This window comes from Pleurodeles waltl, chromosome 7, assembly GCF_031143425.1.
Source record: "Pleurodeles waltl isolate 20211129_DDA chromosome 7, aPleWal1.hap1.20221129, whole genome shotgun sequence".
Lineage (NCBI taxonomy): Eukaryota > Metazoa > Chordata > Amphibia > Caudata > Salamandridae > Pleurodeles > Pleurodeles waltl.
The window spans coordinates 638,664,918-638,679,264 of record NC_090446.1 but is presented as its reverse complement, the minus strand read 5'-3'; the positions used below and the strand labels follow the sequence as shown (position 1 = coordinate 638,679,264).

The 14,347-nt window shown below is 40.7% G+C and overlaps 1 protein-coding gene across 3 annotated transcripts in view; it reads left to right on the top strand.

Moving 5' to 3' along the window:
• PCYOX1L (prenylcysteine oxidase 1 like) overlaps positions 1–14,347 on the top strand; it is a 60,215-nt gene that overhangs the window by 19,414 nt on the left and 26,454 nt on the right. For all 3 annotated transcript variants that reach the window (XM_069244624.1, XM_069244626.1, XM_069244625.1), the window contains 3 exons: positions 6,030–6,236; positions 7,437–7,611; positions 13,937–14,148. In XM_069244624.1, coding sequence (XP_069100725.1) covers positions 6,030–6,236; positions 7,437–7,611; positions 13,937–14,148 — 594 coding nt within the window. The remainder of the gene's footprint in view (positions 1–6,029; positions 6,237–7,436; positions 7,612–13,936; positions 14,149–14,347) is intronic.

Here is a 14,347-nt window from a genome sequence, read left to right as displayed (position 1 = left end):
GAAAGTTCTGATTCTAAAGTTGTGCCTTTCAAATTCATGCAGCTCTCTGATCCGGTTCATAGGTTACGGTGCTACATTAAAAGGATTGTAACCTTCAATTTGATGAGCAACAAAAAGGTCTTTGTCACAAAAACAATAATCCACTGATCTATCTGCATATAATATAAATCTGTGATCTGCGTATCGCGCTTCGTGTATTGAGGCAGGCGCGTTCGCCTATTTTATGATGAGTCAGAACTGTGGCTAAAAAAACACAGATTTTCCCAGCAAGTGCTGTAACCACCAAAGATACCTTTTGATTACTAAAAATGGTTAGCTACAGTTTTCTGCAGGAGTGCCATAACTCTGCTTGACATTTTAAATTGTAGCCAGTTTGCGACCATTTAAATAATCCAGAACAGGTTTACTATTACACGTGTCCACGTTGCCAATCTCTTTGTAGCAGAATTTTTAAATAAAAAAATATGTGAGCTGACTGTCAGATTCCACATTTCTTGAGTCTGCCTTCTTTTTGCTGCCAAACATTGCCCACAATTTATGGGACCCCGTAGTACTTTTTTCCGATTTCCAGCACTGGTTGCAGTACTCAAAAGTGCTATTTCCTCCTGACCCTCTGGCCAGATGATTGTCAAACGATAAAGAGGATATGTGTTGTGTAATGTTGTTCTTACTTAGAATGTAGAGTTAGTGGAATGTTTGTAGTTGAAAGAATGGAATGGGGAGGATGTGGAGAACTGGAGGAAGGGGCAGTTGGAGTTGACCAGGGTGGAGAACAGGCAGACACTGGTGTTGGCGTGCTTTCTTATTTGAATAAACTACAAGGAAACTCAATGCTGTTTGATGAGTTATACTACAAGAATTTTGGCGACGACTACATTTCAAGTCTGAAACCCTAGCTGATTTGTCTCGTCTTTGAGGCCACCCGGTGTGAGTAGCGCGCCAACACCTTTCCCTTTTTGTGACTGGGCATCTCTAAAGCAGTTTATCCCGCCTGTACCGCAGCACTGCACCGTGTGTTATATATTTTTTTTTATGTGGACGAACGGACTAGCGCTGTGCTGTCTCAAGTCGTGAGACATCAACGCCACGAGGCATCAACCGTCGCTCTTGTGCGATCTCGGCTGTGTTGTATTGCGTGTGCACATACAATGCTCGCGCTCAAGCTTCGGTGAAGGGCGCAAGGTGTTTTTTTAAGAGGAGCGCGCTGTTTCCACTGCTACACACGTGCCCAGGCAAAAGAGGTCTTACACAGCGCTCAGTCCACAACAAAGCTTTGCAGCAATAGCTAGTAAAGAAGCCCAAGTGTCTGCTTTACCTTCCTCGATTTCACAAGCCCGCTCCTTCGCACTCACTGTGATCTCGGTGTTGTGTTCAGGGCGTGTACTAAATGCTACGTCCTCCTGGACACTAGAACTCTTTGGGGTGTCTTTTCGGCGGCCATATTGGATGTACTTTTTTGTTTTTTGAGAGACTTCTTTCATAATTTTGTAAAGTAAAGAAACAAAAATGAGTGCTGCTCAAACATTTACTCTTACTCCTCCACAACCTTTTCTGACTTCCACTGGAGATCAACATGTCAAGTGGCTAGAGTGGAAAGAATACTTTTTGAACTATTTAGATACTATTGATGACAAAGATTTGACTCAAACTAGAAAGAAGAAAATTTTATTACACTGCTTGGGTCCTATGGGTCTTAAGGTGTTTTTTTCAATAGAAAAAAAAGTTAAACAAGATGGGGATTTGAATGTGTTTTCTCATGCTTTAGAAGACCTTGACAGATATTATTCAACATCAGTCTGTATTGCAATTGACAGATACAATTTTTTCAGTAGGAAACAACAGAAAACAGAATCTATTGAAGAATATGTTTCCGAGCTAAAAAAACTAGCACTTACTTGTAGGTTTGGTGGGTTGCATAATGAATTTATCAGGGATCAAATCATTATGCATGTTAATAATTCTCACATTCAAGAGAGATTGTGGGTACATGGAGAGTCACAGTTGGAGGAAGTTGTGGCTCTAGTCAAAAAAGCTGAAATTTCGAATAAATGTGCAAAGGCTATTGTGAAAAAACAAAAGTACAGAATGAAGTAGTTAGCAAGGTTAAATTTAAAAGGAATAAGGAAGAAACACATAGGAAACAGGTGGAAACAAAGAATATTGAATGGAAATGTTTTCGGTGTGGGAGTAAAGAGCACTTAGCATTTTACAAGAAATGTCCGGCGCAAGACCAACAGTGTGCTAAGTGTGGCATTAAGGGCCATTTCGCTAAAGTGTGTAGAAGAGGTAGAAAAGTTGCAGCGGTGATCAGTAAATCCGATTCGGAATGCAATTCTGATTCTAATGCCGATTCAAAGGGCCATGAGTATGTCTTAGGTATTAACCGTGATTTTGATGTAGAAGATTGCGTGGAAGTAAATCAAATAGAAAATTCTTGTGTATCACACTTAAGTTTACAATCTAGAAATAAGCCTGTTTGTGAAATTCTCTTGGGGGGAGTGCGTGTACTGATCGTAGCAGACTCTGGTTCCCCGTACACGATTATAAACAAGAATATGTGGGAGCATAAATTTCAAAAGGTTCTGGGCTCCACATTAAATCCAACAGATGTGTCTCCAGAGAGTTTTACAGGTGAATCCATTCCTATGATTGGTTTTAGAGAAGTGGTTTTTGAATTCAAGGGCAGGAGAACCGTGGGCAAATTATATGTTGCTGAAGATGGACCAGCAGTATTGGGTTGGTTGGATCAAAGGGCCCTGAATATTGTTTTGGATCCCAACGGTGTGGAACAGGTTAAGGTAGTGGGTAACTATAAAAGTTATAGTGTTATTTTGAGGAACGAATTTCCAGAACTTTTTTCTGGGAATATTGGTGCTCTTAAGAATTTTACACATAGAATTGTGCTGAAGGATAATGCTGTACCGAAAGTCCACAAATCACGTGATATTCCCTGGGTGATAAGAGACGAAGTAAATAAAGAATTAGAGTCTCTTCTACGCAAGGGTATTATTGAAGAGGTGGATGCCTCTGAATGGATCTCACCTTTGGTCGCAGTACGCAAAGCCAATGGGAAGATTCGTCTATGCATCGACTTGCGGTACCTAAATAACAACATAGTAGTGGAGAGGTTTCCTTTACCAAAAATTTCTGAAATGCTTGCCCTGACAAAAGACATGGAATGGTTCACTTCCATTGACCTATCGTCCGCTTACCATCAGGTGAGATTACATGAAGATAGTAAGAATCTGACTGCGTTCATGACCTCTCAGGGTTGTTTCCGTTATGTTCGTATGCCTTTTGGACTGGCCTCAGCGGCAGCGGTCTTCCAGAAACTGATGCACAAACTGTTTAAGAATATGGAAGGTGTAGGTGTCTTTCAAGATGTCATTTTAATTATGGGAAGGAACAGACTGCAACATGATAAGAGGTTTAATTGTGTATTAAGTATCTTAAGAGAGAATGGCCTGACAGCGGAATTTTCGAAATGTAAGTTTGGAGTTCAATGCTTAAATTATTTAGGACATGAAATCACTATGAGGGGGATTAAACCAAAAAAAGAGTTGTTATCAGCCATTAGGGGTGCCCCAGCTCCTAGAAATAAGGACGAATTACGGTCGTTCCTTGGCTTAGCAGAATTTTATGCAAGGTTTGTCAGGAGTTTCTCTGAGAAAACGTTTAACTTAAGACAACTGCTGAAAGAAAGATGTAAATTTGTATGGACGGATGTGTTACAAGAAGATTTTGAATGTATAAAACGAGAGATTTGTGAGGGCAAAGCGTTGTCAGGGTTTGACCCTAACCTTGCTTCTATTCTCACTACTGACGCATCAAATAGAGGTATTGGTGCTGTATTAAGCCAGAAAGGTATCACTGGTGAGGAAGTTACTATAGCCTTTGCCTCTAGAGCGCTTTCTCCCACAGAAGAGAGGTACTCAGTTATTGAGAGAGAGACTCTGGCGGTTGTTTGGGGATTAGAACATTTTAGAAATTTTCTGTGGGGCTTTCACATTGAAATCAGATGCGATCATAAACCCCTAATCAAGGTGTTGACTACGGAAGGTTTGTTAAAGTCAACGGCAAGAATAGCTAGAATGTCCATAAGATTGTTGGATTTCAAATACAATTTGGCATATGTTCCAGGAGTTAAAAATAAGGTGGCAGACTGTTTGAGCAGATTGCCCTTACCACTTAAAGAATTAGTGGGTGATGACGAAGAGTTCATGGTCGCCTGGTCAGGGAGTTATGATTGGAAGGCCATTAGTTCTGAGGTTTGGAATGAATCTGTAGCAAATGACCCCATATTAACCACGCTTAAACAGTATATTCAAGAAGGTTGGCCAGGGAAAAATGGAATGCCAGCAGAATTCAGAGTTTTCTTTGAGTTACGAGATGAGTTATCTGTAGAACAGGATAAAGTATTGCGGGGTGATAGGATAATTCCACCTGAGAAATTAAGGGACTCCATTGTTAAAATAAATCATGAAGGACATCTTGGCATTGTCAAAACTAAAAAGAAAGTTAAGGAGAACTATTGGTGGCCTGGTATGGATGTCAATATTGAAAGAATTGTTAGGAGTTGTGATTTATGCGTGAATGCTGACAAATCGCTGGTGACCTTAAAACCTACTTTACATCCCGTGCCTTGCCCTGAGATGGCTTGGTAAGTTATAGGTCTGGATATAATGGGACCAATTGTAGAGGAGAATGTGCAGTGGTACATTATAGTAGCAGTAGACTACTTCTCAAAGTGGCCAGAGATTAAAATTGTTTCTAAAGCTAATTCAAAGAATTTTCTGATATTCTTGGATGAACTGTTTCAAAGGGAAGGGCTGCCTAGGAAGATAATAACTGATAATGGGGTGCAATTTAAGAGTGAGGAGGTTGAAGAATTTTTTGAGAGAAATGGCATAGAACACAAGTTAGTTTCTGTTTACCATCCTAGTGGAAATGGAGAAGTGGAAAGGTTTAATCGAGTCATTAAAGATTCTGTACAACTAGCTAAATTTAGAAATGTTGATTGGAAAACTAGTGTTAAGAAAATGATCTGGATGTACAGAACCACCCCAACGGTAACAGTTTATACCCCTTTTACAGTTATGAGGGGTAGAATTCCATTTACAAAGGATAATCAGGGTTGGTTAAGCAAATCTAGAGTAAAAGAATGGTCACCTGTTGAAATTAAGGAGAATATTCAGAAAGCACAGGAGTTGTATAAAACCTATGTGGATTTAAAAAAAGGGGCAAGAGACGTTAGTCTGAAGAAAGGTGATGTTGTTCGGGTTAAACTACCAGGTAAAGTTAAAAAAGGTGATACTAAGTTTTCAGAGCCTAAAACAGTTCTTGAAGTATACAAAAACTCTGCCAAATTAGGTGACGGTCATGTGTGGCATATGAGTTGTTGTGCTAAGTTATTGGGTGATGCTGTTGGGGCGAATTCTGCTGTACCTATGAAGAATTATTTGTGGCTAGACCCTGTCTATGAAGACACTTTCTCTGGAGCTGCTAACATCCTAGAAGCTGATTCGGCGTCAGAAGATGTTATGGACAATTATGACATCCCGGCACAGGAAGTGGAAGTGTCCAAGGACCATCCGGACAATCTTGGAAGGAATGTAACCTACAGGAGCAGATTGGGTAGAATTATTAAGAAACCTTTGCATTTAAAGGACTACATTGTAAATTAGGATCTGTATTGTAAATTAGTTTACTTTGTATCATTTTCCTTCCTTTCCTTCCTTGTGATTTATGTTTTACTTATTGTTTATTTCCCAAAGGGGGAAGATGTGTTGTGTAATGTAGTTCTTACTTAGAATGTAGAGTTAGTGGAATGTTTGTAGTTGAAAGAATGGAATGGGGAGGATGTGGAGAACTGGAGGAAGGGGCAGTTGGAGTTGACCAGGGTGGAGAACAGGCAGACACTGGTGTTGGCGTGCTTTCTTATTTGAATAAACTACAAGGAAACTCAATGCTGTTTGATGAGTTATACTACAATATGTAACTCAGCATCTTCTATCTTCTCATTGTTGCAGCTGTGGTGGGTGCAGGCATTGGTGGCTCAGCTGTGGCCCACTTCCTCCAGCAGCAGTTTGGGCCTCAGGTGCAGATCGATGTGTACGAGAAGGGCAGTATTGGTGGGCGAATGGCCACTGTCACGGTTAACAACCTGCAGTACGAGAGCGGCAGCTCATCCATCCACTCGCTGAACCTACACATGCAGGACTTTGTAAAGCTACTGGGTGAGTCCTCATGAGAGCCACGTGTGCCCTGGCTCTGGACTAAGTAAAGTCAATAATCTGGTTCCTGGATAGTTGAGTGTAGGTGCATGGCCGTACTAGGAGGAGGTGGAGCTAGTCCTGGCCTTGGATCGGTGACTAAAGGAGCTTAGCAGCACAAAAGGAGGGTTCAAGTATTGACTCAATGTAAGAAGAGGTAGAATTACGGTTAAGGGATGGGGCCATGTGGCAGGGATGTTGTAGGGTCATTGGGCTTCATATTAGTCCCGCAGTGCTGTGTGAGGTTGGCCGGATGCACAGAGCATGAGTTGGCCGGATGCACAGAGCAGAGCAGAGCATGTGAGTTATAACAACACATAGTGCTCACTGCTAAGGAAGCAAGCTTTTGTCATGGACAAGGTCATGGAGAAACATGGATCCGTGAAAAGGGAGGTTTACACCCTGGTGCTGGACGAAGGGACAGTGGAATTATTGGGTGGAAGGGCAGTTGGTAGGAACATAGGATAGTGATGTGGGGGTTTAGTTGTGAGGCCAAGTAAGGAGGCCCAGGAAGGACAAATTGAAGGGCATTAGGACATACTGGGAGGTGGTAGTTGCACCAGCCATTCGAGGATGGAAGCGGTAGAACTGGGCCCGAATCAGCAAAGAAAGGAAGGAGTGTGTACCAGGATATATGCAGGGTATATCAGAGGTAGCAGGGGTGAAGACTTGGAGAGCAATAGAGGAGGGTAGGACACTAGAGCAGGGATATAAATAGGCTAGAGACTGGGACAGGGTCATGGTCTTAGAACAGAATAGTAGAGATAACGAAGGCCTGGACACAGGCGAGCACGAGCACTTACCAAAATTGTGGCAGAGTCAACTTTTTGTCCAGATGTATTTGCTTGGAAAATGGAATAAGACAAACGTGTAAATATGATGAACTTGGGTCTGGACAAGGGAGTAATGAGGGGACCTAGTCTGAGGAGGGCAGAATCATGGCTCAAAAAATCTGGGAGGTGAGGCAGAGTAGGATAGGGAGCGCATAATCTCAAGCGAGCTTTTCTGATTCCTTACTTTCCCTCCGAGCGGTTTCCGGAGAGGAGCTAGAGCCTTTGCTACTCTCCACCTGACCCTAATTGGGTGTATGGTGGACTGCTTGCATTATTACTGCATCGGTGATGTACTAGCACTTGGTGAAAGTCTGTGTTACCTTTGTCGCAGGCCTGAAGCATCGGCGAGAGATTACTGGGAAGAGTGCCATCTTTAACGGGGAGCAGCTGGTCCTGGAGGAGACAGACTGGTATCTGCTGAACCTCTTCCGCCTCTGGTGGCACTACGGCATCAGCTTCCTTCGGCTGCAGATGTGGGTGGAGGAGGTTATGGAGAAGTTTATGAGGTATGGAGCCTGCACGAGCAGCAGTGGCCGAAGGACCTGCCTTCCAACGCTTCATCAGTAGCTGAGCTTCAGTCTCATTCTCACAGTGAACAGTATGGATATTTCCCTCACGTGATATATGATGCTCGTAATCCTGATGTAATGGCGTTGAAGTATGGAGGAGAGACACACGTTTAACACACACACTTTTAACACTGGGAAGGTGCAGGTGTATTTTGGAAATGTTTTGAAGAGACAGTAAAGGTTCTGTGAATATTACTGGAAAAGCAAAACATTACCATTTTAGCAAGTGCAAGTAAATTACATGCAGATACTCTAGTTTATTGCAGATATTCACCCATAAAGCTAGGCATAGTAATAATAAACGTTTCAAAAGTCTCTGTGGTTTTCAATGCAAGGAAGGTCTCTGGATCTGAGACGATCAACAAATTAATCCGTTACTAGGTTAAATCAGTGAGATGGAGAGGTATTCAGTGTTGGATAATTTACAAAGCTTTATCCTGAGGAAGAATAACATGTCGAATATTAGACTAGATTCCAAGTGTTACTGGCATCTAGTGTAGCAAATAGGAACAGGTGTTGCAATGTCAAAAAATCAAGACCTTCTCTCATTGGTTCGTGCACTGAAGACTCTCTCCTATGATGTGCAGTGCAAGGCATATATATACACCAGTATTTCTTACAAATCACATGCAGTTATTTTTATGGTCTGGCTTGACAGTGCTGTCGTTACCAGGCAATTTTGGGAAAACACCAGGAAGAGGGGCTTTGGCTCTGCCCACATGTTGGGAGCCAGGAATACATTTTTTGATTGGGCTGATGTTGAGTGCTTCAACATAAAAGTGCTTGCTTCTGCAAACAGCTGTGATTATTTTGTTTATTTATCCAGCTCCCTGAAATTTCAGGGGCACACACATGCTATTAATTTGTATCGGACAGCTAGATGATTTATGATGTTTTTCTCTGGCAGGAGCACAGTTGAAAGGAGAGCAGCCGTTAATCTACATGGGTTTTAGGTCTCGCTTCACAGTGCAACTGTCCTCTCGACTTTTAACCTACACCAATATTAATCTTCAGTTCTTTGCTTCTACACAAATACATATTAATTCCCCTATTATCTTCTTTTAATACTTCACATTAACATACAACAGTCTTTTAACCCCAGACCCATTGCGAGTGTCTGTTTTAATAGTTGTGCTATCCACCAAGGCACTCTGATGATTTCTCGTAGACTACTTAACTGGAAGATTGTCTGCTTAGCGTGTGGCCATTGATATATCTTAACATGATTTTGATTACTTTAACAGCTAAAAGTAGCGGTAGTGCCATGGAGATCCCAGAAAACCGAATTAGATGAAAGACAATAATTTCGAGATCCATCTCAATTGAGGCGCCACAAGAGCAGATGCACCAGTCGTCTTCACCGGTGATCATACTGTAAAGGATAACTAAGGATGGGTTAGAAGTACTCACATGTTAGGGACACCTTATTCCTTCTGTGAAAATTATACTGTAATCTGGCTTCTGAGCCACGATGCTTCTCCCTGGCTATCTCCGATGCACCCATTGTTCGATGGTTGAGATTCTTTTTTACACGACCTGTGCACTATACCTTACACCATTTTGATCCCTTTCTCAGCACTGTCTCCAGTGTCTCTTTGTGTTTATGCAGAGGCGGGCCCAAATATTGGCCACAGCACCACCATATCCATCCTCTCAAAATGGGTGTTTTACTGCAGAAATCTCCTCCAGAATATGACGCTGTGCTGATTCAGTCATATCATTTTTACCCTGATTTAATCAGTAAAATAAACACCATATTACACTGTATTTACATTAGTATCACAAAATACATTACAGCCACACCCAACTGGAAAATGCAACTATTTCATATGAACAGAAATAAACGTCTAAATCAGAATAAATCAAAAATATTTAATAATATATCAGAGCGTTTGATAATTGTGAATGTTGGTTATCATTCCTCTTCGTCTGTTTGTTCATTATGGTTTATGATTTTCTTTTCTTTTAGTAAGAATGGCCGGTGTATGATCTGTGCCGTCCCCTTGAGATGCAGTTTTGCTACCATCTCATTATATGACAGAAAAGGATATGGATGCCACCAGCCTTCTTGAGCCGTGTTACACATTCACCGGTCACCATTAGTTATGTTCACACATTGTCAATAGCCAAGACCTTTTGAAAGGCACACCTGATAAGGATACAACTGAAACTACAATGCACACAAATTCCACATTTACATTGTGTTAGTAGAAGCTGTTGTTTACTCAAACCAGCAGTTAACATATGCGCCATCTAGATTTGTTTTTCTAGACTTAAACTCATCTCGATTGAGCTTCTGTTACTATCTTCCTGTAGCACGTACGACGCGTGTCTGTGTAGCAGACTGAGTGGATGTATAAGTGGTGCCCTGAAACGCCACATTGCTGTTTAAACTGTTTTAATGTCATATTTTTTTTAATTGACCAGATTTTCCAAATGTATTTATGACAAAATAGCAGGTAAGGCCTCTGCCTTGAATCCAGTGAGTGACGAGGACTGTATGCAATACTTCATGTGAAGGCGCTAGAACTATACAGTGTATTAAAATGTGTCATAGCATGATCTGATAGAAAGATGGACATCTGCAGAACAAGAGGATACCCGTTCAGTGTTGAGCACAAATGTCAAAGGAAAGTGTTTTGAGGTCTCGCCTGTTAGACCACACAAGCTGTCTGTTAGTGAAAAGACCCAATGCCAGCCTACGGTTGGATTAAAGCCCGCCCATTGTTTCTCGTTCTTTCCCTATTTGTCACTCATTTACCTTCTTTTAAGGCCTGCTACAGGCTATCTGCTATAAAAAGACAGATTGTCCCACCCATTGCTTAGCACCGGTTGGCTTTATTGTCACTCCCATTTCGTGCTGTTTTATTTGGGCTTTTCTTCCTCTTTCTTGTGTTTGTTGGAACTATTACATGTGTTCTCCGACTGCTTACTTTTCAAGCACTACGTTATTCTTTTTGCTTAAGCACTCCATGAGTGCATGTGTTTTTCAGCTGTCTCCTTCCTATAGTTCTCTCCTCCACTTCATGTTGAGTTTGCCCTTATGTGTTTCTCCCAATCTCTACCCAAATCATGGGTGCTTTCTGACCCTCTGTCCTCTGCCATGAGCTCCACGTTGCTTTCTCTCTTGTGTACCTCCCCTTTACCTTGCGTGTTACTTTTGCCTACTCCCTCTGTGTCCCTTCTACCCCACCTGATTTTGAAAGAACTCAGATCGGTAAATAAAAAGAAAAAAAAGCACCCGTGTTATTTTGCAGGTGTGCGCACCTACATAATGATGCGGCCATTTCATAGCACCTTTTTTGTTTCTTCTTTAGCCTTGCTGCACATCATTGCTAAAACTCATTGGCAGTCAATAGGCCCATAAGATTAGACCTATTGGCTTTGCCACTGCTTGTTATTTTTTATTTTTATTAAAGAGCAGAAGCATTAAAGGCACATTTTATGGGTCCAGTCAGTGCAAACTAAAAAAAATTCGAAGCAAGGCTGGATGTTTTTTTTTTTCTCTTTCTTTTCTAGGGGTATCTTTTTCATGGTTCGAATATCTGCATGGTATACTCCGTTAGAGAGTGACTACACCAGTCAGCCATACTATAAACTGGCACAAACAGCCTTATTATAAGTCCTAAAAATATATTGTTAGTAACATTCCATTCCACCACTCTAAATTGCGTAAACATGAGATAGATCAGAAGATACACAACAGAGATCAGACTGGAAAAACAGCAGAACAAAAAGACTGAAAGGCAGCAAAAAGAATAACCAAGAAGGGAATAAAGAAAAAAAATCAAAAATTGCTAGACTAGGAAAAAGGCTACAGTAGAATAGCAAATACACACATATATAAATGGCTGAAATCCTGCGATGATTGCAAAGGGCTGAGTTATTTAATAATTTTCCTCTGATACTTGTGTGACATGTACATCTCAAATTTTAATCCTGGTGTAGCGGACTTGGCCCATTTATTAAACAATGACACTTAAGTGCTTAAATTGATGCTTGAATCAAACAAAATGACAATGAGTCTTATGAAAGTGATTATTGATAGTTATTATTATCCTTATTATTAGCTGTCTGCTAATGTGCCCATTGAGAGTCTGATTACGCCTTCAGCGGTGGTTTCATGGTGCCTGTAGTTCATTCAGCAAACGTATCTTTAAGAGTTAAGTCAAAACCAATAGGGTATCTTTGCTCAACCAGTCCAGACAAATTAGAATGTGGGCAACAGTGTTACACAAAAAATTCAGTTTCTTAGGATCATTAGAGAAAGCCCGGTTTGGGTCATTGCTTAAAAAATTAGTTTCTGAAGTACATAATATAGCCTTAGAACCCGCCGTAGCGGGCTCTACCTGCTATTAAAGGCCCGCTCCCCGCGTTAAATGCCCGAGCCGAAGGCGAGGGCATTTAACAAGGGAGAGGGACTTTAATAGCCTGTAGAGCCCGCTACGGCGGGTTCTAAGGCTATTAGAACATTCTGCCACACAGGGCAGAATGTTCTATTAAAAAAAAAAATGTTCACGGAGCCCGAGGGGATTTAAATCCCCTCGGGCACCGTGAGGCTTTGTTCACAGCTGTTGCTGTGAACAAAGCGAACATTGGAATGTTGGCCCTGCGGGCTTTTACCGGCCAGTAAAAGCCCGCAGCACTCCATTGTTTTCAATGGAGCCTCCAGCATTCCAATGTTCTAATAAACCATAAACATTGCATAAATGATCAGACTGGTGTACGGGAAATTGAGGCATTAGGGTAATTAGCATATTTGAGAGCATGGCCTGAAGCCATTGATTACAGCGAGGACAGGCTTCATCATAATCTTGAGTCAAATGTAAGAATTTGGGATTGTAATACAACAGCCATTTAGTTAAAACAAATCTTACTTCTTTTAGGTTCTCTTGCAGAGTGAATCATATGATGAAGGGAAATATAACTGTTCTGCTGATTGATGCCTCATTTTTTCTATAGGTCAACTGGAAAGGTATAGTCTTTTTGCCTATGGGCAGGGGATAAATCATAAAGTGAAGAATTAATATTTCTAGTAAAGTATATTTTTGTAGTAAGCATTCTTCAACCATATTTCATTCTCTCCAGCTATCATAATTAGACAGTCATATGTTTTTTTTTTTTTGCCTGACTAATTTTCCAGTTTTAAGGCACCAAAACAAATCTTTTTGAATTTGAGTGTTGCTTTACTCGTTTTCAATTTTTGCTATTAAAAAAACTTGGGCAAATAATTGTACCATAAATCTGTGTGAAGCAAGATTGTAGTCGTTTTAAGTGGTTTCCTAAAATTTACATTTTAAAGGAGATCTGGCTTTGTGACACAATGGTCATAGATTAGTTTTGGCAATCATTAGCACACCTTTATATACACAGTAGCAAGTACTGCTTTGAAGATTGGACATTTTAACTTCTTGTTAGCCAGACAATGTTTATTTTATCCATGTGAATTTAGTAATCAGAGCCATAAACCATTTATAAGATACATTTATAATATACAACCTAAGTGATTTGAAAATAATTTAAAAGGACCATTGACCAAATATCAATTTTGCAAACATAACCCTTGCAATAATGGGCAGTGCCTGATTGATACAAAGTTTCTGGAATTGTTTCCATGCGGGAAAAATGTTTGTCAATGTTGTCTAGTTTGATTATAACAATCTCCATAAGTCTTATTCGATGTCAATCTTTGTCATGCCTTCATACAGTGCAAGTCTAAGCTGTGATCTCCCTATTGTAAAAGTTTAGGACAAATTCAGAGAGATTTCCATACAATGGCACGGTGTAGTTGTCTTAGTAAGGGATGTATACCGAGCTTAAAAAAACAATCAAAATCTCTTCGTAGAGTTCTATTTTCACGAATGAAAACGGCCTGCATTTCAAGGTGATATCACAATCTAGATGAAAATGTTTCAGTCTAAGTATCTAACCAGTGACTGCTCTCTTTGTGCCCCTTTGTATAGTGAATAATGTTTCCAATTTTCCTATAGGACATTTAGTTTGAATTGGTTCTGATCAACTTTTGGGAGATTGGAACGTCCGTGTTTTCTTTTGTTGGAAGAAATTGGTTCAGGTTGAGCACGTTTGTTTTTTATTTTTTTTATTTTTTTAACCTTGAATGTTAACTAGGTGGTTACTTGGAGGAAGCTTAATTCAAAGGGTCTAGTCTTCTTGCAGCTGTGCCTACTATGTAAGAAGGATGCCTTAGGGGTTTCGGTCACCTTTTCTCTCGTTTTACTCATACTGCTTTGTCTGTCTGTAGAATCTACAAGTACCAAGCCTACGGCTATGCCTTTTCCACTGTGGATGAGCTCCTGCGATCCCTAGGTGGAGAGCATTTTGTCAACATGACGCAGCGCTCCGTTTCTGAATCCCTCCTGGAACTCGGGGTCAGTCAGCGCTTTATTGATGATGTCATTGCGGCGCTTCTGAGGACCAGCTATGGACAGCCCGTCTCCATTCCTTCATTTGCCGGTGAGTGCTGGGTGATCAAGATTGTGCATAACTCACACTTGTTAAAATTGTTTTTTTTATTTTTTTATCCAATTGTACTAAAGGCACATCAGTGGATTGGGATTAAAGACATTTAAGAGGGTAGCACAAGGCTTGGGAGTTACAATGGTAACATTTTCCTCTTTATAAAACACTGGTGATTTTATTGAATTTATTATTG